Genomic DNA, 20,294 nt, shown 5'->3' on the forward strand with positions numbered 1-20,294 from the left:
GCGGCTGCAGGCTTCGTGGCGGCAGAGGCTGAGGTGGCTGCAGGCTTCATGGCGGAAGAGGCTGAGGTGGCTGCAGGCTTCGTAGCGGCAGAGGCTGAGGTGGCTGCAGGCTCCGTGGCGGCAGAGGCTGAGGCGGCTGCAGGCTTCGTGGCGGCAGAGGCTGAGGTGGCTGCAGGCTTTGTGGCGGCAGAGGCTGAGGTGGCTGCAGAGACGGCTGCTGAACGGTAGGAGGCAGTAATAAAACTTGACACAGCCTGGGTGGATGAAGGGGAGGCTCTAGGCAGAGGAGCGGTATAGGCGGAGGCAGTGACTGCTACAGACTGGATGAAGGCAGTGGTAGTAGTGGCAGCAGGCTGGGAGGTGGCAGCTGCAGGCAAGACTGGGAATGACTCCGAGGTCACAAGGCTTCCAACTGTAAGATCCAGATCCTCACCACAAAAGCCTTCATCTTCCAGCTCCTCCTCAATGTTCAGGTCCTCCAACAGCTCATCTGTCTCCTCAGAGTCTGGGTTGGTGTCCTGAACGGGCTGACCTGTCTGCCTATACAGGTAGTCAATACCAATGAGCTCTCCTGGGATGTGAGAGGGAAAAAAGATACCACAACCAATTAGAGCATAAATTAATGAACAAAGAATACAATTTAAAAGCAGGGTTTATGACTAATAATTTACTTTATTCTTTTTTAACACATACCGGTGTACTGGGGCGGGGGTTGGAAAGATGGAACATACTTTCGATGAAGCACCTTCAAGCTATTGATGTTGACACTTTGGACAAGGTCTCCAGAGTAGCTGAAAAGATCTGATGGCTTGATGGCAAGAGACTGTGCAGCCCTGTCTTGGTTCCACCGGTTCAGTCCTTCCAGCAAGAAGAGCTGAAAATTCAGGCTGTTGGCCTGTGTGCCTGCAAATAAAATTGTACTATGTTAGATGAAAACATGAGCAGTCACTTTGGAATTGCAATAAAAAATATTCAACAGTATAATAACATTAGATTATATCATAATCCACTATTTGTTTTACAAAATGTCAAGTCAAGTCAGCTTTATTTATATAGCACATTTAAAACAACCAGTGTTGGACAAAGTGCTTTACAAGGTAGAAAGTACAAGAAAACAACAATAAATGTACCTGGGATAAACCTGTTGAGGTGCAGGTGAAAGGATTCCAGGGATGTTGAGCCTCTGGCACACCTGTACCTTTTTAAAACTTGGCCCTCCTTGGTGGTGGTAGTGCCGGTCTCAGTGTATAGAGCCACACCTGGGACATCTTGGATGCACTTCACATGTCTCTTTTGCACATGCCAGATATGCTCCATTCTGACCCTGTCCAGGAGTGGAACACCCAGCAGGTCTTTTCCCTTTTCCCCCATCAGCTCTTGTAGAAGGTGATCGATGAGATTGATGGTGGTCTCCTCTCCCCTGGTCCTCCTTCTGCAATGGAGAGCAAGCTCCTCCTTGGAGATGCTTTTGTCTACCATTGCATCGGTAATGCCAGGCACACCCTCCTGCTGCAGGTGCAGCCTCTTGGACCGACGCAGAAGGGTGACATCCTGTGGATCCCATTCAAAAATGCACACAGAGAGTCGTGCCATAAAAATGGGGTAGAGTGGATGGGCGTCTGTGGTACAACCAGCTGCTAGCCGTCGCATGAAGTGGTAGATGTCCAGACGGATGTTGAGGTCTGGCCATCCACCAAATCTTTGCTGGAGTTTTGTCTGCCCACCTGCGTCCATGCAGCAGCCAGTGTCCACATAGAGGACCGTCGGGGGGGGCATGCATGCCTGGCTGTATCTCTGAATGAGATCTGCAACCATCAGATCAAGGCCAGGTCCTTCCTGTGCAGTCAGTACACTGATAAGGACCTGACCTACTTCGTTGCTGACTGAAGTCACCCAGAGTGCCGTCCCCTTGGCTGCCCCTGACAGCTTCCTGGTGATCTGTGATCACACAAACAAAAAAACAAAAAAAGTGGTTAACTGAAAGCTTAAATCTTATGTATCTGATTATTATATTTTGAATTGTGTAAAGAAGTTATTTAAAAATATTAACCTTCTTTGTCGAGTCCATCTTCAGAATATTTCCAAAGACAGAGGTGATTCTGGCTTTAATGTGGTCCATCCTGCTCATGATGTCCTTAGCATACACTGTCATGAGCCACCTGTTTGTAGGTACAGCTACAGGCTCTGGTGGCTCCTGACAGACCACAGGAAGGAGGCTTGGGCGAGCCATGAAGTCTGCACACTCGCCAAAGTACCTTGCCAGGCGCTGCAGCCACTCTTCGCTGTGGTTTTCCTTCAGTTGCTTGGCGAGACGGGTGGTGCTATTTCCCAATGTTCTTTCCCTCATCAACCGAATCACACGTATGTCACATGCATACCTACAAAATACACAAAAGCACAGAAAGAAAAAGCACACGCTAATAAACATCAGGGGACTGTGACAAAATAGTTAAAAATAAACCCACACATATGCATTATGTTTATGATAGCAACACACAAGTAGTTACTTGTCAATGATCATGCAACAAAATTACATGTCTAGTAAAATAATTTCATGATCAGATAAAATGTGTGTGGACAGCAGCTTACTTGCGTGTCAGGATGATGCGGAACTCTGACCGATGAGGGAGGTCCAGCTGGTCCAATATTGCGTTGCCTGATGATGTGTAGGTTGCCTTACATTCAGTGTTGCTGCATCTGAGGGTCTCTGTTATCATCAGGTAGTTCCTGTCAATGTCTAATACCTGACGTGCCCTCTTGTGAACACCTCCTCCTGTGAGATGTCCTCCACATTTGGGGCAGAACACTCTGATCTTCCACAGATGGTAGGGCATCCACACCAGAAGACGGTGGCAGAAGAAGCGCTCTGGAGTAGGTAGCTGGTGGTAGATCAGAGATGGGGTAGGGGGATCATACCACAGTTTGAGGTCCTCACGAAGACGCTGGTTTCTCCACAATGCTGATGAGACCCAATTCTGATCTTGTACAGGAAGGGTCTTCTTCATCTTTTCTGGCATCCAGACTTGACTGGAACCAGGGGCAACCAAAGGCAGAGACACAACCGGGGCCACTGAAGTAGATCCATCCTGATTTAAAGTAAAAAAGGCAGAGAAACACAGTGAATAATGTATTATGACAAATTGCTAATAATTGATTAGACTAGACAGTGAGCAAATAAATAAAACGTAAAGTAAAAACACTTGCAGGCTCAGCTGATTGTCGAAGGGTATTAGCTGGGGGCTTGGTGGTCCTCACTGAGGCAGAAGAAGAAGGAGGGGGGAGAGAGAATGGGGAGATGGTCTGAATGAAGGTTTTGGGAGATGAATGGGGGACCCGGGGACTGGTAGAGGTTGTTGGAGGTGTAGGGAGTCTTGTTGGAGAGGCCATTGTCACACTCTCAGATGATGTGGCAGTGCTTGATGGAATCTAGGAGTAAATCATGTTGTTGTTGTTTTTGTCAGGTGCAATACAAAATGAACACTGCTTTAAAACAATAATAATCAGATGTCAGACATAAAAAATCGTATAACTTTCATCTACTTTAACAATTAACAAGCTGAAGTTTCCTTTCAAAGGATAATAAAATAAAGTAAGACAAAACTTGAGAACACAAGATTCGTAGAAATAAAAACAAACAATAACAGATCTTAGTTGGTCTTTAAGGATTGTAAAGAACTATAAAAATAGCTACCACATGTATCAACCAAAAAGTGTTATCATACCTGAGGAGACTTCCTAGCAAGACCTAGGTTAGGTTTGACTGCTGAGCTCAGTGAGCCACCAAACCGGGATTTTTCAAACTGAGGGAGAATTAAATGTCATAAAAAGAAATCAAAGGTGTTAATATTTGGTGACTTTATTATTCTGTACACACACTTTCCTATTTTTAATCTGATTAGATTTGCAGTGCTGCTTAAGTACCATTTGAAGTGTCAGTTTAGGTCGCTTTGCAGCAACCTCAGAAGGTACAGCGACATCTCTTGAAGAAACTGCAGGAGAAGCTGGAGAGCCTGCTGAAGTTGAAGGAGCTGGTCCAGGCAAAGAAGGGGGGGCAGATGAAGAGGCAGATCTAGTTGCCGGTTCCTGAGGTGTCTGATAAAAATAAGAAAAAAAGTCACGTACACAATGTTTGTGTGTGTAGGTTTTTCAATTTGTAAATGTGTTACTCCTTTACTAAATGTGCTATTTTAAATTTTATCAGTTTAATATGCCATTGCAGTTTACCTTTTTGGTGTGAAACCCACACAAGCAGACCTGTGCTGCACCAAACAAAGACCTCTGACCCCGATTTTGGAGCGGACACTTTTCAATCTGTAACAAAACATATTTAAATTTACTGGAATATATACTGTAGATTTAATGATTTCATGATACTGACTTATGATGTAAGTAATACCATCTGATAGAGTTCGTGCCACTTCTTTTGCCGAGGGGCAGGTCTGTTCCCAGCGTCTGTGGGCCAAACCCCTGTGGCGGCAAACCTCCTCAGACGGGACATCCATTCATGGTCACCCATGGCACGATGCTTTTTGGATGCCATCTGTGATTTAAATGAACAGTAAAATTATGATAATACACCAGCTTCCTCATATTGCCTTTTGCTGTATCCAAAACATAAAATTAAAGGATTTAAAAAATAATTATACATAATGGAATGAACAAATCGCCATTTACTAAACCTAATCTGCAGTTTGATTATTTAGAAGCACCTTTTTACTTTCTGAAAAGCAGTTTGAAGCTTTGGTGTTTGTCATTTATAATAACTGTTCACAGAATTCCACAGTGTTATATAAATGTTCAAATGCTTTTGAATGACATTATAAATTGACTGAAAATCTGTAAGACAATACTATTATCACATAATGTTCATAAATCCACTTTTTAATAACTAGCTACTAAGTGTACTTGGTTACTACTGTATACATGACATAAACAGCTGTTTCATTCATGTTATGTGTAAACATAATGATAAAGGCAATAAGATAGAGGGCAAATATATACATATACAGGTCAACACTTAACAGACGGGGAGTTTCAGCTGTTATCTGTCGCATTCGCGGTGATATGTTATAATGACCGTGACAGATAGAAGGTGGAGATCCATTCACAACATCATAGATTACTCTGCAATAGTTCGTCCATTGCTTTATTTGTTAGAGCTGACCTGACAACACTGTACGAGGTTGATTACAGTATGCTACAGTATAGCAGAAATGCGACGTCGACTCATTGACCTTAAGTTGGTCAAAAGTCAGACTGTACATTGTTTTTTTGTAACAGTCCAGTTGCTTTGCTTTATTACATCGTTACCGACCATACTTTACAGGTTAATACCATGGTTAATACATACGATGTGCCAGTGTTTCCAGTCACGTTCATGAATCACTTGAATAAAACATTAATTTAACATTACTACCACCTTGTCGATGGTTGATTAAGCTTTACATCTGTTCATTATGTTTTATTTGACTTGACAAGGATAATCAAGGAGATTTGCGGGAGTTTTTAGCGACCGACGCAGACGAGAAGTCAGAAATACGACGTTAAATATATAAACCGTGACTAATGCCTAAAGTTGATCCGAACAGATACCTTGTGTTAAAGTGTTCGGGTTGAAGTTTATTCTCCGATATCACAAATAGTGTCTGTCAACATCGATCAGCATCATAGACTGTTATACCGGCCATTGGAAAACACGTAGTGATAAACTATCATTATGTGTTTCACTAGCTAAAGTCATACGGACATGAGATCTAGACGAAAACAATGTAAACAAATGAAAAACCTGGAAACTCACCGTGTCCAAGTAATAAACTAAAACATATATCACAATGAATATGAAAAAGCTTTTAATTACTTACCGTGAAGGTGCCGGTGTATTAGCCTTGACTGAACTTTTCGTTCTTCTCGACACTGGGGTAGCAACAGCCATCTGATTGGTCGAGGCGGCAGGAGGCGGGTGTTGAGGCGGACAGATTTTTTCATTGGTAAGAAATGGAAGAGGGGGTGGAATCTGATTGGTAAGAAATGGAAGCCGGGACCGAAGCTTCGATTTGACTGGAAAGAAATGGAGAGAAACTGAGAGGGGAGATGATTTGATTGGCAAGAATTGGACGGCGAAAACGGACTATTGTGCTGTGGGTAGGCCACCTCGTCAATGAGGGCTGGTATTTTGAGAGCAACGTGAGTGGGTTTTCCATCAAAAGCAGGGAACCTTGAAGCTCACTGGCGTTTTGCCGCAATGCCGGGTTAGAGCTCACACAGGGGGAATTAGCTCAAATGGTACAGCGCTCGCTTAGCATGCGAGAGGTAGCGGGATCGATGCCCGCATTCTCCACAAGACTTTACTTTGCTCACCTCCCTGTCGAGAGGACGTAGTGTGGGGGAGCTGACACTATGGACAGAAGAAAATACCATCATGAAAGTCAGGAAGGAGTTCTGACCAAGTCATGGGGTTCCCTGAAACAACGTTACTCGCTTAACCAATGCAGCATCGACGCAGCCTTGCATTTGAGTGAATGCTTACGCTTGTTCCTTTTCCGTCAACACTCGTCCACGAGGTTTTTTTTTAGCCTGGCAGAAACAGGGATCGTATTGCTTAAGTGTGTGTGAGCCAACACCTGTGGCTCATACATGTGGCTCAAAGCTGCAGGTCTTTGGCAGAAGACAGTAGTGTTACAATGCCGCAAGAGTGGCAGGTGGTCCAGATTATGCCCAAAGCAGGCGTCGGCCTCACTCAACAAGCTGTGTTGTTGACAGCCAAGCATAAAGTATGTGTGACAACGACGAGGATGGGATTCGAACCCACGCGTGCAGAGCACAATGGATTAGCAGTCCATCGCCTTAACCACTCGGCCACCTCGTCAATGAGGGCTGGTATTTTGAGAGCAACGTGAGTGGGTTTTCCATCAAAAGCAGGGAACCTTGAAGCTCACTGGCGTTTTGCCGCAATGCCGGGTTAGAGCTCACACAGGGGGAATTAGCTCAAATGGTAGAGCGCTCGCTTAGCATGCGAGAGGTAGCGGGATCGATGCCCGCATTCTCCACAAGACTTTACTTTGCTCACCTCCCTGTCGAGAGGACGTAGTGTGGGGGAGCTGACACTATGGACAGAAGAAAATACCATCATGTAAGTCAGGAAGGAGTTCTGACCAAGTCATGGGTTTCCCTTAAACAACGTTACTCGCTTAACCAATGCAGCATCGACGCAGCCTTGCATTTGAGTGAATGCTTACGCTTGTTCCTTTTCCGTCAACACTCGTCCACGAGGGTTTTTTTTAGCCTGGCAGAAACAGGGATCGTCTTGCTTAAGTGTGTGTGAGCCAACACCTGTGGCTCATACATGTGGCTCAAAGCTGCAGGTCTTTGGCAGAAGACAGTAGTGTTACAATGCCGCAAGAGTGGCAGGTGGTCCAGATCATGCCCAAAGCAGGCGTCGGCCTCACTCAACAAGCTGTGTTGTTGACAGCCAAGCATAAAGTATGTGTGACAACGACGAGGATGGGATTCGAACCCACGCGTGCAGAGCACAATGGATTAGCAGTCCATCGCCTTAACCACTCGGCCACCTCGTCAATGAGGGCTGGTATTTTGAGAGCAACGTGAGTGGGTTTTCCATCAAAAGCAGGGAACCTTGAAGCTCACTGGCGTTTTGCCGCAATGCCGGGTTAGAGCTCACACAGGGGGAATTAGCTCAAATGGTAGAGCGCTCGCTTAGCATGCGAGAGGTAGCGGGATCGATGCCCGCATTCTCCACAAGACTTTACTTTGCTCACCTCCCTGTCGAGAGGACGTAGTGTGGGGGAGCTGACACTATGGACAGAAGAAAATACCATCATGTAAGTCAGGAAGGAGTTCTGACCAAGTCATGGGGTTCCCTGAAACAACGTTACTCGCTTAACCAATGCAGCATCGACGCAGACTTGCATTTGAGTGAATGCTTACGCTTGTTCCTTTTCCGTCAACACTCGTCCACGAGGGTTTTTTTTAGCCTGGCAGAAACAGGGATCGTCTTGCTTAAGTGTGTGTGAGCCAACACCTGTGGCTCATACATGTGGCTCAAAGCTGCAGGTCTTTGGCAGAAGACAGTAGTGTTACAATGCCGCAAGAGTGGCAGGTGGTCCAGATCATGCCCAAAGCAGGCGTCGGCCTCACTCAACAAGCTGTGTTGTTGACAGCCAAGCATAAAGTATGTGTGACAACGACGAGGATGGGATTCGAACCCACGCGTGCAGAGCACAATGGATTAGCAGTCCATCGCCTTAACCACTCGGCCACCTCGTCAATGAGGGCTGGTATTTTGAGAGCAACGTGAGTGGGTTTTCCATCAAAAGCAGGGAACCTTGAAGCTCACTGGCGTTTTGCCGCAATGCCGGGTTAGAGCTCACACAGGGGGAATTAGCTCAAATGGTACAGCGCTCGCTTAGCATGCGAGATGTAGCGGGATCGATGCCCGCATTCTCCACAAGACTTTACTTTGCTCACCTCCCTGTCGAGAGGACGTAGTGTGGGGGAGCTGACACTATGGACAGAAGAAAATACCATCATGTAAGTCAGGAAGGAGTTCTGACCAAGTCACGGGGTTCCCTGAAACAACGTTATTCGCTTAACCAATGCAGCATCGACGCAGACTTGCATTTGAGTGAATGCTTACGCTTGTTCCTTTTCCGTCAACACTCGTCCACTAGGGTTTTTTTTAGCCTGGCAGAAACAGGGATCGTCTTGCTTAAGTGTGTGTGAGCCAACACCTGTGGCTCATACATGTGGCTCAAAGCTGCAGGTCTTTGGCAGAAGACAGTAGTGTTACAATGCCGCAAGAGTGGCAGGTGGTCCAGATCATGCCCAAAGCAGGCTTCGGCCTCACTCAACAAGCTGTGTTGTTGACAGCCAAGCATAAAGTATGTGTGACAACGACGAGGATGGGATTCGAACCCACGCGTGCAGAGCACAATGGATTAGCAGTCCATCGCCTTAACCACTCGGCCACCTCGTCAATGAGGGCTGGTATTTTGAGAGCAACGTGAGTGGGTTTTCCATCAAAAGCAGGGAACCTTGAAGCTCACTGGCGTTTTGCCGCAATGCCGGGTTAGAGCTCACACAGGGGGAATTAGCTCAAATGGTAGAGCGCTCGCTTAGCATGCGAGAGGTAGCGGGATCGATGCCCGCATTCTCCACAAGACTTTACTTTGCTCACCTCCCTGTCGAGAGGACGTAGTGTGGGGGAGCTGACACTATGGACAGAAGAAAATACCATCATGTAAGTCAGGAAGGAGTTCTGACCAAGTCATGGGGTTCCCTGAAACAACGATACTCGCTTAACCAATGCAGCATCGACGCAGACTTGCATTTGAGTGAATGCTTACGCTTGTTCCTTTTCCGTCAACACTCGTCCACGAGGTTTTTTTTTAGCCTGGCAGAAACAGGGATCGTCTTGCTTAAGTGTGTGTGAGCCAACACCTGTGGCTCATACATGTGGCTCAAAGCTGCAGGTCTTTGGCAGAAGACAGTAGTGTTACAATGCCGCAAGAGTGGCAGGTGGTCCAGATCATGCCCAAAGCAGGCGTCGGCCTCACTCAACAAGCTGTGTTGTTGACAGCCAAGCATAAAGTATGTGTGACAACGACGAGGATGGGATTCGAACCCACGCGTGCAGAGCACAATGGATTAGCAGTCCATCGCCTTAACCACTCGGCCACCTCGTCAATGAGGGCTGGTATTTTGAGAGCAACGTGAGTGGGTTTTCCATCAAAAGCAGGGAACCTTGAAGCTCACTGGCGTTTTGCCGCAATGCCGGGTTAGAGCTCACACAGGGGGAATTAGCTCAAATGGTAGAGCGCTCGCTTAGCATGCGAGAGGTAGCGGGATCGATGCCCGCATTCTCCACAAGACTTTACTTTGCTCACCTCCCTGTCGAGAGGACGTAGTGTGGGGGAGCTGACACTATGGACAGAAGAAAATACCATCATGTAAGTCAGGAAGGAGTTCTGACCAAGTCATGGGGTTCCCTGAAACAACGTTACTCGCTTAACCAATGCAGCATCGACGCAGCCTTGCATTTGAGTGAATGCTTACGCTTGTTCCTTTTCCGTCAACACTCGTCCACGAGGGTTTTTTTTAGCCTGGCAGAAACAGGGATCGTCTTGCTTAAGTGTGTGTGAGCCAACACCTGTGGCTCATACATGTGGCTCAAAGCTGCAGGTCTTTGGCAGAAGACAGTAGTGTTACAATGCCGCAAGAGTGGCAGGTGGTCCAGATCATGCCCAAAGCAGGCGTCGGCCACACTCAACAAGCTGTGTTGTTGACAGCCAAGCATAAAGTATGTGTGACAACGACGGGATTCCAACCCACGCGTGCAGAGCACAATGGATTAGCAGTCCATCGCCTTAACCACTCGGCCACCTCGTCAATGAGGGCTGGTATTTTGAGAGCAACGTGAGTGGGTTTTCCATCAAAAGCAGGGAACCTTGAAGCTCACTGGCGTTTTGCCGCAATGCCGGGTTAGAGCTCACACAGGGGGAATTAGCTCAAATGGTAGAGCGCTCGCTTAGCATGCGAGAGGTAGCGGGATCGATGCCCGCATTCTCCACAAGACTTTACTTTGCTCACCTCCCTGTCGAGAGGACGTAGTGTGGGGAAGCTGACACTATGGACAGAAGAAAATACCATCATGTAAGTCAGGAAGGAGTTCTGACCAAGTCATGGGGTTCCCTGAAACAACGTTACTCGCTTAACCAATGCAGCATCGACGCAGCCTTGCATTTGAGTGAATGCTTACGCTTGTTCCTTTTCCGTCAACACTCGTCCACGAGGGTTTTTTTTAGCCTGGCAGAAACAGGGATCGTCTTGCTTAAGTGTGTGTGAGCCAACACCTGTGGCTCATACATGTGGCTCAAAGCTGCAGGTCTTTGGCAGAAGACAGTAGTGTTACAATGCCGCAAGAGTGGCAGGTGGTCCAGATCATGCCCAAAGCAGGCGTCGGCCTCACTCAACAAGCTGTGTTGTTGACAGCCAAGCATAAAGTATGTGTGACAACGACGAGGATGGGATTCGAACCCACGCGTGCAGAGCACAACGGATTAGCAGTCCATCGCCTTAACCACTCGGCCACCTCGTCAATGAGGGCTGGTATTTTGAGAGCAACGTGAGTGGGTTTTCCATCAAAAGCAGGGAACCTTGAAGCTCACTGACGTTTTGCCGCAATGCCGGGTTAGAGCTCACACAGGGGGAATTAGCTCAAATGGTAGAGCGCTCGCTTAGCATGCGAGAGGTAGCGGGATCGATGCCCGCATTCTCCACAAGACTTTACTTTGCTCACCTCCCTGTCGAGAGGACGTAGTGTGGGGGAGCTGACACTATGGACAGAAGAAAATACCATCATGTAAGTCAGGAAGGAGTTCTGACCAAGTCATGGGGTTCCCTGAAACAACGTTACTCGCTTAACCAATGCAGCATCGACGCAGCCTTGCATTTGAGTGAATGCTTACGCTTGTTCCTTTTCCGTCAACACTCGTCCACAAGGGTTTTTTTTAGCCTGGCAGAAACAGGGATCGTCTTGCTTAAGTGTGTGTGAGCCAACACCTGTGGCTCATACATGTGGCTCAAAGCTGCAGGTCTTTGGCAGAAGACAGTAGTGTTACAATGCCGCAAGAGTGGCAGGTGGTCCAGATCATGCCCAAAGCAGGCGTCGGCCTCACTCAACAAGCTGTGTTGTTGACAGCCAAGCATAAAGTATGTGTGACAACGACGAGGATGGGATTCGAACCCACGCGTGCAGAGCACAATGGATTAGCAGTCCATCGCCTTAACCACTCGGCCACCTCGTCAATGAGGGCTGGTATTTTGAGAGCAACGTGAGTGGGTTTTCCATCAAAAGCAGGGAACCTTGAAGCTCACTGGCGTTTTGCCGCAATGCCGGGTTAGAGCTCACACAGGGGGAATTAGCTCAAATGGTAGAGCGCTCGCTTAGCATGCGAGAGGTAGCGGGATCGATGCCCGCATTCTCCACAAGACTTTACTTTGCTCACCTCCCTGTCGAGAGGACGTAGTGTGGGGGAGCTGACACTATGGACAGAAGAAAATACCATCATGTAAGTCAGGAAGGAGTTCTGACCAAGTCATGGGGTTCCCTGAAACAACGTTACTCGCTTAACCAATGCAGCATCGACGCAGCCTTGCATTTGAGTGAATGCTTACGCTTGTTCCTTTTCCGTCAACACTCGTCCACGAGGGTTTTTTTTAGCCTGGCAGAAACAGGGATCGTCTTGCTTAAGTGTGTGTGAGCCAACACCTGTGGCTCATACATGTGGCTCAAAGCTGCAGGTCTTTGGCAGAAGACAGTAGTGTTACAATGCCGCAAGAGTGGCAGGTGGTCCAGATCATGCCCAAAGCAGGCGTCGGCCTCACTCAACAAGCTGTGTTGTTGACAGCCAAGCATAAAGTATGTGTGACAACGACGAGGATGGGATTCGAACCCACGCGTGCAGAGCACAATGGATTAGCAGTCCATCGCCTTAACCACTCGGCCACCTCGTCAATGAGGGCTGGTATTTTGAGAGCAACGTGAGTGGGTTTTCCATCAAAAGCAGGGAACCTTGAAGCTCACTGGCGTTTTGCCGCAATGCCGGGTTAGAGCTCACACAGGGGGAATTAGCTCAAATGGTAGAGCGCTCGCTTAGCATGCGAGAGGTAGCGGGATCGATGCCCGCATTCTCCACAAGACTTTACTTTGCTCACCTCCCTGTCGAGAGGACGTAGTGTGGGGGAGCTGACACTATGGACAGAAGAAAATACCATCATGTAAGTCAGGAAGGAGTTCTGACCAAGTCATGGGGTTCCCTGAAACAACGTTACTCGCTTAACCAATGCAGCATCGACGCAGCCTTGCATTTGAGTGAATGCTTACGCTTGTTCCTTTTCCGTCAACACTCGTCCACGAGGGTTTTTTTTAGCCTGGCAGAAACAGGGATCGTCTTGCTTAAGTGTGTGTGAGCCAACACCTGTGGCTCATACATGTGGCTCAAAGCTGCAGGTCTTTGGCAAAAGACAGTAGTGTTACAATGCCGCAAGAGTGGCAGGTGGTCCAGATCATGCCCAAAGCAGGCGTCGGCCTCACTCAACAAGCTGTGTTGTTGACAGCCAAGCATAAAGTATGTGTGACAACGACGAGGATGGGATTCGAACCCACGCGTGCAGAGCACAATGGATTAGCAGTCCATCGCCTTAACCACTCGGCCACCTCGTCAATGAGGGCTGGTATTTTGAGAGCAACGTGAGTGGGTTTTCCATCAAAAGCAGGGAACCTTGAAGCTCACTGGCGTTTTGCCGCAATGCCGGGTTAGAGCTCACACAGGGGGAATTAGCTCAAATGGTACAGCGCTCGCTTAGCATGCGAGAGGTAGCGGGATCGATGCCCGCATTCTCCACAAGACTTTACTTTGCTCACCTCCCTGTCGAGAGGACGTAGTGTGGGGGAGCTGACACTATGGACAGAAGAAAATACCATCATGTAAGTCAGGAAGGAGTTCTGACCAAGTCATGGGGTTCCCTGAAACAACGTTACTCGCTTAACCAATGCAGCATCGACGCAGCCTTGCATTTGAGTGAATGCTTACGCTTGTTCCTTTTCCGTCAACACTCGTCCACGAGGGTTTTTTTTAGCCTGGCAGAAACAGGGATCGTCTTGCTTAAGTGTGTGTGAGCCAACACCTGTGGCTCATACATGTGGCTCAAAGCTGCAGGTCTTTGGCAGAAGACAGTAGTGTTACAATGCCGCAAGAGTGGCAGGTGGTCCAGATCATGCCCAAAGCAGGCGTCGGCCTCACTCAACAAGCTGTGTTGTTGACAGCCAAGCATAAAGTATGTGTGACAACGACGAGGATGGGATTCGAACCCACGCGTGCAGAGCACAATGGATTAGCAGTCCATCGCCTTAACCACTCGGCCACCTCGTCAATGAGGGCTGGTATTTTGAGAGCAACGTGAGTGGGTTTTCCATCAAAAGCAGGGAACCTTGAAGCTCACTGGCGTTTTGCCGCAATGCCGGGTTAGAGCTCACACAGGGGGAATTAGCTCAAATGGTAGAGCGCTCGCTTAGCATGCGAGAGGTAGCGGGATCGATGCCCGCATTCTCCACAAGACTTTACGTTGCTCACCTCCCTGTCGAGAGGACGTAGTGTGGGGGAGCTGACACTATGGACAGAAGAAAATACCATCATGTAAGTCAGGAAGGAGTTCTGACCAAGTCATGGGGTTCCCTGAAACAACGTTACTCGCTTAACCAATGCAGCATCGACGCAGCCTTGCATTTGAGTGAATGCTTACGCTTGTTCCTTTTCCGTCAACACTCGTCCACGAGGGTTTTTTTTAGCCTGGCAGAAACAGGGATCGTCTTGCTTAAGTGTGTGTGAGCCAACACCTGTGGCTCATACATGTGGCTCAAAGCTGCAGGTCTTTGGCAGAAGACAGTAGTGTTACAATGCCGCAAGAGTGGCAGGTGGTCCAGATCATGCCCAAAGCAGGCGTCGGCCTCACTCAACAAGCTGTGTTGTTGACAGCCAAGCATAAAGTATGTGTGACAACGACGAGGATGGGATTCGAACCCACGCGTGCAGAGCACAATGGATTAGCAGTCCATCGCCTTAACCACTCGCGCCAAAGCTGGGGAACAATAGACTGCAAGGGGGGGGGAAGAAGAGGAAAAAAGGGGAAGAGGGGGGGAAGAAGAGGAAAGAGGAAAAAGGAGGAGAAAAGAAGGAAAAAAGAAAGAGGAAGGAAAAAGGGAGAAAGGCACAAATACTTAAGCTGTTTGAAATGTCACAAAGTTGCTTCTTAATGAAATATACATCTTGTTGTCCAAATTTTACACTTTTTGTAGTATCAGGGAAGATTGATGTGGACCCAAAGGTTGTAGGTTCGATTCCCACTTAGTCCAGAGACTCTAAAGAAGTGAGTTGTCTTTTCACCATGAAAATCTACTGTGTCCACTTCTGTTAACTTATTGTATCCATGCTGTTGTATTTGTTTGACAAGTTAAAAATACATTTAATATTAACTCTTCAGAACACAGTGTCTCCTTAGAAAGAAGCACTGTCTTTTGATACAAATTTACATGAAAAGTTACTTTGGTATTTATTCATTCATGTATTAAGACTAAGTCAGGGTTTAAATAGCATTTTTTTTGGTTCAGATGAGATATCAAGGTGGCAATTACTCTGAAGTTTAAGATTCAATTCATAATTTCACTATTCTCTGAACAATTCACTAAGCCTGACCATACTGGGTCAAATACAGACACAATATGTAGAGGATTTTATGGCCTTATACATTTTTTCCTATTACGATCAATTCATTATTATAACCACAGATCATGCTCAAAGAACTCAAAGAACTGACCGACTGCAAGTTATGGATTTAAATCAGTATATAACTGTTTATTCTTTAATGTAAAAACAAGAATCAACAAACAAAACAACAAACGCTAACACTTTGTAGAAAATGAAAAACTTTAGATAACAGAAAATACAAACTTTGAATAAAATTTTGAATAAAATATATTATTAAGAAATAAATAGATAAAAAAACATTGTTTCAAACGGTGCATTTTTGGCTTCTTTTGGCCACTCACAAAATACAAAAACACTTGTTTTTATGTTCTGAGCTACTGTAAAAAATATGGTGGCCTCTGTGGAAGAGGACCCAATCCTTTGTAGATATAAAAGGCTCACTATAACTTCACAAAAACAAAATTATTTTTATATTAAGGAGATTAAACACTAATGTAAACATACTTGGGATTAATATCCTACTTCTACAAAGTCTGTTGTCTCAGTGCTGATAAATTCCTTACACTTTAAGTTTAATAAACTGTAATCACACACTTTGAACATCAAGAAATATTTACGTTTTGATATTTACACTTCTCAAGTAAAACCTTATTTATGGTGCAGGGGAGGCAGTAGATCCCAGGACGCATGGCTTCAGACTCTCCACACCAGGAGTAGCCTGTCCTGATGCCTGGTAGCACATGTCACCTGTTGTTGGTCATAGGGCAGCAGGATCTGGCAGAGACCTATGATTGTGCTGACCTCTAGAGTTCCTCATGCTGACCACAAACTCTGATAGTAGGTCCAAACGATCCACGCCTGGCATGTCATGGTCATCCACAGCCTAAAAAAAGACAACAGCAGTCAATCACTTGTTTTATTAAGACATTTATTTTTGAATCATTGCCTTTGTGGGGTCTTATTTTCAGCTAAATGTTAAAGCCCGCTTACCAACTGTCCTTCCTCTGGAGTAGTACCAGGCTGGGTGGTGGCAGAGGCTGAGGTCCCGGCAGAGGCTGAGGTTACTGCAGGCTGCGTGGCGGAAGAGGCTGAGGTGACTGCAGGCTGCGTGGCGGAAGAGGCTGAGGTTACTGCAGGCTGCGTGGCGGAAGAGGCTGAGGTTACTGCAGGCTGCGTGGCGGAAGAGGCTGAGGTTACTGCAGGCTGCGTGGCGGAAGAGGCTGAGGTGACTGCAGGCTGCTTGGTGGCATAGGTTGAAGTGGCGGAAGAGGCTGAGGTGACTGCAGGCTGCTTGGTGGCATAGGTTGAAGTGGCGGAAGAGGCTGAGGTGACTGCAGGCTGCATGACGGCATAGGTTGAAGTGGCGGCAGAGGCTGAGGTGACTGCAGGCTGCATGGCGGCATAGGTTGAAGTGGCAGCAGAGGCTGAGGTGACTGCAGGCTGTGTGGCGACAGAGGCTGAGGCTGAGGTGACTGCAGGCTGCGTGGCGGCATAGGTTGAAGTGGCGGCAGAGGCTGAGGTGACTGCAGGCTGCATGGCGGCTTAGGTTGAAGTGGCGGCAGAGGCTGAGGTGACTGCAGGCTGCATGGCGGCATAGGTTGAAGTGGCAGCAGAGGCTGAGGTGACTGCAGGCTGTGTGGCGACAGAGGCTGAGGCTGAGGTGACTGCAGGCTGCGTGGCGGCATAGGCTGAAGTGGGGGCAGATGCTGAGGTGACTGCAGGCTGTGTGGCGACAGAGGCTGAGGTGACTGCAGGCTGCGTGGCGGCATAGGCTGAGGTGACTGCAGGCTGCGTGGCGGCATAGGCTGAAGTGGGGGCAGATGCTGAGGTGACTGCAGGCCGTGTGGCGACAGAGGCAAAGGTGACTGCAGGCTGCGTGGCGGCATAGGCTGAGGTGACTGCAGGCTGCGTGGCAGTTTAGGTCGCTTTGCAGCGTCCTCAGAGGGTAAAGCGACACTGGAAGAAACTGCAGGAGAGCCTGCAGATGAAGAGGGAGATCAAGTTGTCTGTTCCTGAGTTGTCTGATAAAAATAAGAAAAAAAGTCACATACATGATGTTTGTGTGTGTCGGTTTTTCAATTTGTAAATGTTTTACTCCTTTACTAAATGTGCTATTTTAAATTGTATCAGGTCAATATACCATTGCAGTTTACCTTTTAAGTGTGAAACACACACAAGCAGACCAAACAAAGACATCTGAACCCGATTCTGGAGCGGACAATTTTCAATCTGTAACTAAACACATTTCAATTTAATGGAAAACATACTGTAGATTTAATGATTTCATGATATTGACCTATGATGTAAGTAATACCATGTGATAGAGTTTGTGCCACTTCTTTTGTGAAAAGCAGTTTGAAGCTTTGGTGTCTGTCATTTATAATAACTGTTCACAGAATTCCACAGTGTTATATAAATGTTCAAATGCTTTTGAATGACATTATAAATTGACTGAACATCTATCAGACACTACTATTATCACATAATGTTAATAAATCCACGTTTTAATAACTAGCTACTAAGTGTACTTAGTTACTACTGTATACATGACATAAACAGCTGTTTCATTCATGTTATGTGTAAACATAATGATAAAGGCAATAAGATAGAGGGCAAATATATACATATACACATCCATAACAGACGGGGAGTTTCAGCTGTTATCTGTCGCATTCATGGTGATATATTATAATGACTGTGACAGATACAAGGTGGAGATCCAGTCACAACATCATAGATTACTCAGCAATAGTTTGTCCATTGCTGTATTTATTAGAGCTGATCTGACAACACTGTACGAGGTTGATTACAGTAAAGCAGAAATATGACGTCGAGTCATTGACTGTAAGTTGGTCAAAACGTCAGAATACTCCCTGGTCGATCATTGATTAAGCTTTACATCTGTTCATTATGTTTTATCTGACTTGACAAGGATAATGAAGGAGATTTGCGGGAGTTTTCAGCGTCCCACACAGCCTAGAAGTCAGAAATACGACGTTAAATATATAAACCGTGACTAATGCCTAAAGTTGATCCAAACAGATACGTAGTGTAAAAGTGTTCGGGTTGTAGTTTATTCTCCGATATCACAAATAGTGTCTGTCAGCATCGATCAGCATCATACACTGTTATACCGGCTAAACTTAGCTAAAGTCATACGGACATGAGATCCAGACGAAAACAACGTGAACAAATGAACGACCTGGAAACTCACCGTGTCTGAGTAATAAACTAAAACATCACTACAAATATGAAAAAGCTTTGAATGACTTACCGTGAAAGGTGCCGGTGTGTTAGCTTTGACGGAACTTTCAGTCAACTTTCGTTTCTGTCGGCACTCGCATAGCAACAGCCTTCTGATTGGTCGAGGCGGCAGGAGGCGGGTGTTGAGGCGGACAGATTTTTTCATTGGTAAGAAATGGAAGAGGGGGTGGAATCTGATTGGTAAGAAATGGAAGCCGGGACCGAAGCTTCGATTTGACTGGAAAGAAATGAAGAGAAACTGAGAGGGGGGATGATTTGATTGGCAAGAATTGGACGGCGAAAACGGACTATTGTGCTGTGGGTAGGCCACCTCGTCAATGAGGGCTGGTATTTTGAGAGCAACGTGAGTGGGTTTTCCATCAAAAGCAGGGAACCTTGAAGCTCACTGGCGTTTTGCCGCAATGCCGGGTTAGAGCTCACACAGGGGGAATTAGCTCAAATGGTAGAGCGCTCGCTTAGCATGCGAGAGGTAGCGGGATCGATGCCCGCATTCTCCACAAGACTTTACTTTGCTCACCTCCCTGTCGAGAGGACGTAGTGTGGGGGAGCTGACACTATGGACAGAAGAAAATACCATCATGAAAGTCAGGAAGGAGTTCTGACCAAGTCATGGGGTTCCCTGAAACAACGTTACTCGCTTAACCAATGCAGCATCGACGCAGCCTTGCATTTGAGTGAATGCTTACGCTTGTTCCTTTTCCGTCAACACTCGTCCACGAGGGTTTTTTTTAGCCTGGCAGAAACAGGGATCGTCTTGCTTAAGTGTGTGTGAGCCAACACCTGTGGCTCATACATGTGGCTCAAAGCTGCAGGTCTTTGGCAGAAGACAGTAGTGTTACAATGCCACAAGAGTGGCAGGTGGTCCAGATCATGCCCAAAGCAGGCGTCGGCCTCACTCAACAAGCTGTGTTGTTGACAGCCAAGCATAAAGTATGTGTGACAACGACGAGGATGGGATTCGAACCCACGCGTGCAGAGCACAATGGATTAGCAGTCCATCGCCTTAACCACTCGGCCACCTCGTCAATGAGGGCTGGTATTTTGAGAGCAACGTGAGTGGGTTTTCCATCAAAAGCAGGGAACCTTGAAGCTCACTGGCGTTTTGCCGCAATGCTGGGTTAGAGCTCACACAGGGGGAATTAGCTCAAATGGTAGAGCGCTCGCTTAGCATGCGAGAGGTAGCGGGATCGATGCCCGCATTCTCCACAAGACTTTACTTTGCTCACCTCCCTTTCGAGAGGACGTAGTGTGGGGGAGCTGACACTATGGACAGAAGAAAATACCATCATGAAAGTCAGGAAGGAGTTCTGACCAAGTCATGGGGTTCCCTGAAACAACGTTACTCGCTTAACCAATGCAGCATCGACGCAGCCTTGCATTTGAGTGAATGCTTACGCTTGTTCCTTTTTCGTCAACACTCGTCCACGAGGGTTTTTTTTAGCCTGGCAGAAACAGGGATCGTCTTGCTTAAGTGTGTGTGAGCCAACACCTGTGGCTCATACATGTGGCTCAAAGTTGCAGGTCTTTGGCAGAAGACAGTAGTGTTACAATGCCGCAAGAGTGGCAGGTGGTCCAGATCATGCCCAAAGCAGGCGTCGGCCTCACTCAACAAGCTGTGTTGTTGACAGCCAAGCATAAAGTATGTGCGACAACGACGAGGATGGGATTCGAACCCACGCGTGCAGAGCACAATGGATTAGCAGTCCATCGCCTTAACCACTCGGCCACCTCGTCAATGAGGGCTGGTAT

At 47.0% G+C, this 20,294-nt stretch overlaps 3 protein-coding genes and 26 non-coding genes across 29 annotated transcripts; 13 read left to right on the forward strand and 16 right to left on the reverse strand.

Annotated features, from left to right (window-relative positions):
• Positions 1–12: 12 nt before the first annotated feature.
• Positions 13–3,154, reverse strand: LOC117809146 (the record flags this gene model as incomplete). Its single annotated transcript, XM_034678839.1, has 5 exons — positions 2,590–3,154; positions 2,051–2,378; positions 1,131–1,938; positions 694–903; positions 13–571 (listed from the first exon to the last, which is right to left on the reverse strand). Coding segments are annotated over exons 1-5 (2,333 nt in total), but the record flags the coding sequence as incomplete, so codon positions are not given.
• Positions 3,155–3,159: 5 nt separating this feature from the next.
• LOC117809147 (vegetative cell wall protein gp1-like) lies at positions 3,160–4,516 on the reverse strand. The gene is made up of 5 exons (XM_034678840.1): positions 4,397–4,516; positions 4,225–4,311; positions 3,922–4,092; positions 3,723–3,800; positions 3,160–3,426 (listed from the first exon to the last, which is right to left on the reverse strand). The coding sequence occupies exons 1-5, from the start codon at positions 4,514–4,516 to the stop codon at positions 3,160–3,162; spliced, it is 723 nt and encodes a 240-aa protein (XP_034534731.1).
• A 1,748-nt stretch (positions 4,517–6,264) lies between these two features.
• trnaa-agc lies at positions 6,265–6,337 on the forward strand. Its single transcript has one exon. It is a non-coding gene; the product is annotated as a tRNA-Ala (tRNA).
• A 446-nt stretch (positions 6,338–6,783) lies between these two features.
• Positions 6,784–6,865, reverse strand: trnas-gcu. The gene has a single exon. It is a non-coding gene; the product is annotated as a tRNA-Ser (tRNA).
• Positions 6,866–6,973: 108 nt separating this feature from the next.
• On the forward strand, positions 6,974–7,046 carry trnaa-agc. The gene has a single exon. It is a non-coding gene; the product is annotated as a tRNA-Ala (tRNA).
• Positions 7,047–7,492: 446 nt separating this feature from the next.
• On the reverse strand, positions 7,493–7,574 carry trnas-gcu. The gene has a single exon. It is a non-coding gene; the product is annotated as a tRNA-Ser (tRNA).
• Positions 7,575–7,682: 108 nt separating this feature from the next.
• Positions 7,683–7,755, forward strand: trnaa-agc. The gene has a single exon. It is a non-coding gene; the product is annotated as a tRNA-Ala (tRNA).
• Positions 7,756–8,201: 446 nt separating this feature from the next.
• trnas-gcu lies at positions 8,202–8,283 on the reverse strand. The gene has a single exon. It is a non-coding gene; the product is annotated as a tRNA-Ser (tRNA).
• Positions 8,284–8,910: 627 nt separating this feature from the next.
• trnas-gcu lies at positions 8,911–8,992 on the reverse strand. Its single transcript has one exon. It is a non-coding gene; the product is annotated as a tRNA-Ser (tRNA).
• Positions 8,993–9,100: 108 nt separating this feature from the next.
• On the forward strand, positions 9,101–9,173 carry trnaa-agc. Its single transcript has one exon. It is a non-coding gene; the product is annotated as a tRNA-Ala (tRNA).
• Positions 9,174–9,619: 446 nt separating this feature from the next.
• trnas-gcu lies at positions 9,620–9,701 on the reverse strand. The gene has a single exon. It is a non-coding gene; the product is annotated as a tRNA-Ser (tRNA).
• Positions 9,702–9,809: 108 nt separating this feature from the next.
• On the forward strand, positions 9,810–9,882 carry trnaa-agc. Its single transcript has one exon. It is a non-coding gene; the product is annotated as a tRNA-Ala (tRNA).
• A 440-nt stretch (positions 9,883–10,322) lies between these two features.
• On the reverse strand, positions 10,323–10,404 carry trnas-gcu. Its single transcript has one exon. It is a non-coding gene; the product is annotated as a tRNA-Ser (tRNA).
• A 108-nt stretch (positions 10,405–10,512) lies between these two features.
• trnaa-agc lies at positions 10,513–10,585 on the forward strand. Its single transcript has one exon. It is a non-coding gene; the product is annotated as a tRNA-Ala (tRNA).
• Positions 10,586–11,031: 446 nt separating this feature from the next.
• trnas-gcu lies at positions 11,032–11,113 on the reverse strand. Its single transcript has one exon. It is a non-coding gene; the product is annotated as a tRNA-Ser (tRNA).
• Positions 11,114–11,221: 108 nt separating this feature from the next.
• Positions 11,222–11,294, forward strand: trnaa-agc. The gene has a single exon. It is a non-coding gene; the product is annotated as a tRNA-Ala (tRNA).
• Positions 11,295–11,740: 446 nt separating this feature from the next.
• Positions 11,741–11,822, reverse strand: trnas-gcu. The gene has a single exon. It is a non-coding gene; the product is annotated as a tRNA-Ser (tRNA).
• A 108-nt stretch (positions 11,823–11,930) lies between these two features.
• Positions 11,931–12,003, forward strand: trnaa-agc. Its single transcript has one exon. It is a non-coding gene; the product is annotated as a tRNA-Ala (tRNA).
• Positions 12,004–12,449: 446 nt separating this feature from the next.
• Positions 12,450–12,531, reverse strand: trnas-gcu. Its single transcript has one exon. It is a non-coding gene; the product is annotated as a tRNA-Ser (tRNA).
• A 108-nt stretch (positions 12,532–12,639) lies between these two features.
• On the forward strand, positions 12,640–12,712 carry trnaa-agc. Its single transcript has one exon. It is a non-coding gene; the product is annotated as a tRNA-Ala (tRNA).
• A 446-nt stretch (positions 12,713–13,158) lies between these two features.
• trnas-gcu lies at positions 13,159–13,240 on the reverse strand. The gene has a single exon. It is a non-coding gene; the product is annotated as a tRNA-Ser (tRNA).
• Positions 13,241–13,348: 108 nt separating this feature from the next.
• Positions 13,349–13,421, forward strand: trnaa-agc. Its single transcript has one exon. It is a non-coding gene; the product is annotated as a tRNA-Ala (tRNA).
• Positions 13,422–13,867: 446 nt separating this feature from the next.
• trnas-gcu lies at positions 13,868–13,949 on the reverse strand. The gene has a single exon. It is a non-coding gene; the product is annotated as a tRNA-Ser (tRNA).
• A 108-nt stretch (positions 13,950–14,057) lies between these two features.
• Positions 14,058–14,130, forward strand: trnaa-agc. The gene has a single exon. It is a non-coding gene; the product is annotated as a tRNA-Ala (tRNA).
• Positions 14,131–15,529: 1,399 nt separating this feature from the next.
• LOC117809148 (probable GPI-anchored adhesin-like protein PGA18) lies at positions 15,530–18,690 on the reverse strand. Its single transcript, XM_034678841.1, has 3 exons — positions 18,556–18,690; positions 16,272–16,520; positions 15,530–16,164 (listed from the first exon to the last, which is right to left on the reverse strand). Exons 1-3 carry the CDS (start codon positions 18,688–18,690, stop codon positions 16,039–16,041), a joined length of 510 nt encoding a protein of 169 aa, XP_034534732.1. The 3' UTR covers positions 15,530–16,038.
• Positions 18,691–18,969: 279 nt separating this feature from the next.
• Positions 18,970–19,042, forward strand: trnaa-agc. Its single transcript has one exon. It is a non-coding gene; the product is annotated as a tRNA-Ala (tRNA).
• A 446-nt stretch (positions 19,043–19,488) lies between these two features.
• Positions 19,489–19,570, reverse strand: trnas-gcu. Its single transcript has one exon. It is a non-coding gene; the product is annotated as a tRNA-Ser (tRNA).
• A 108-nt stretch (positions 19,571–19,678) lies between these two features.
• Positions 19,679–19,751, forward strand: trnaa-agc. The gene has a single exon. It is a non-coding gene; the product is annotated as a tRNA-Ala (tRNA).
• A 446-nt stretch (positions 19,752–20,197) lies between these two features.
• On the reverse strand, positions 20,198–20,279 carry trnas-gcu. The gene has a single exon. It is a non-coding gene; the product is annotated as a tRNA-Ser (tRNA).
• Between the last annotated feature and the right edge of the window lie 15 nt (positions 20,280–20,294).

This window comes from Notolabrus celidotus, unplaced genomic scaffold, assembly GCF_009762535.1.
Source record: "Notolabrus celidotus isolate fNotCel1 unplaced genomic scaffold, fNotCel1.pri scaffold_241_arrow_ctg1, whole genome shotgun sequence".
NCBI classification, from domain to species: Eukaryota; Metazoa; Chordata; class Actinopteri; order Labriformes; family Labridae; genus Notolabrus; species Notolabrus celidotus.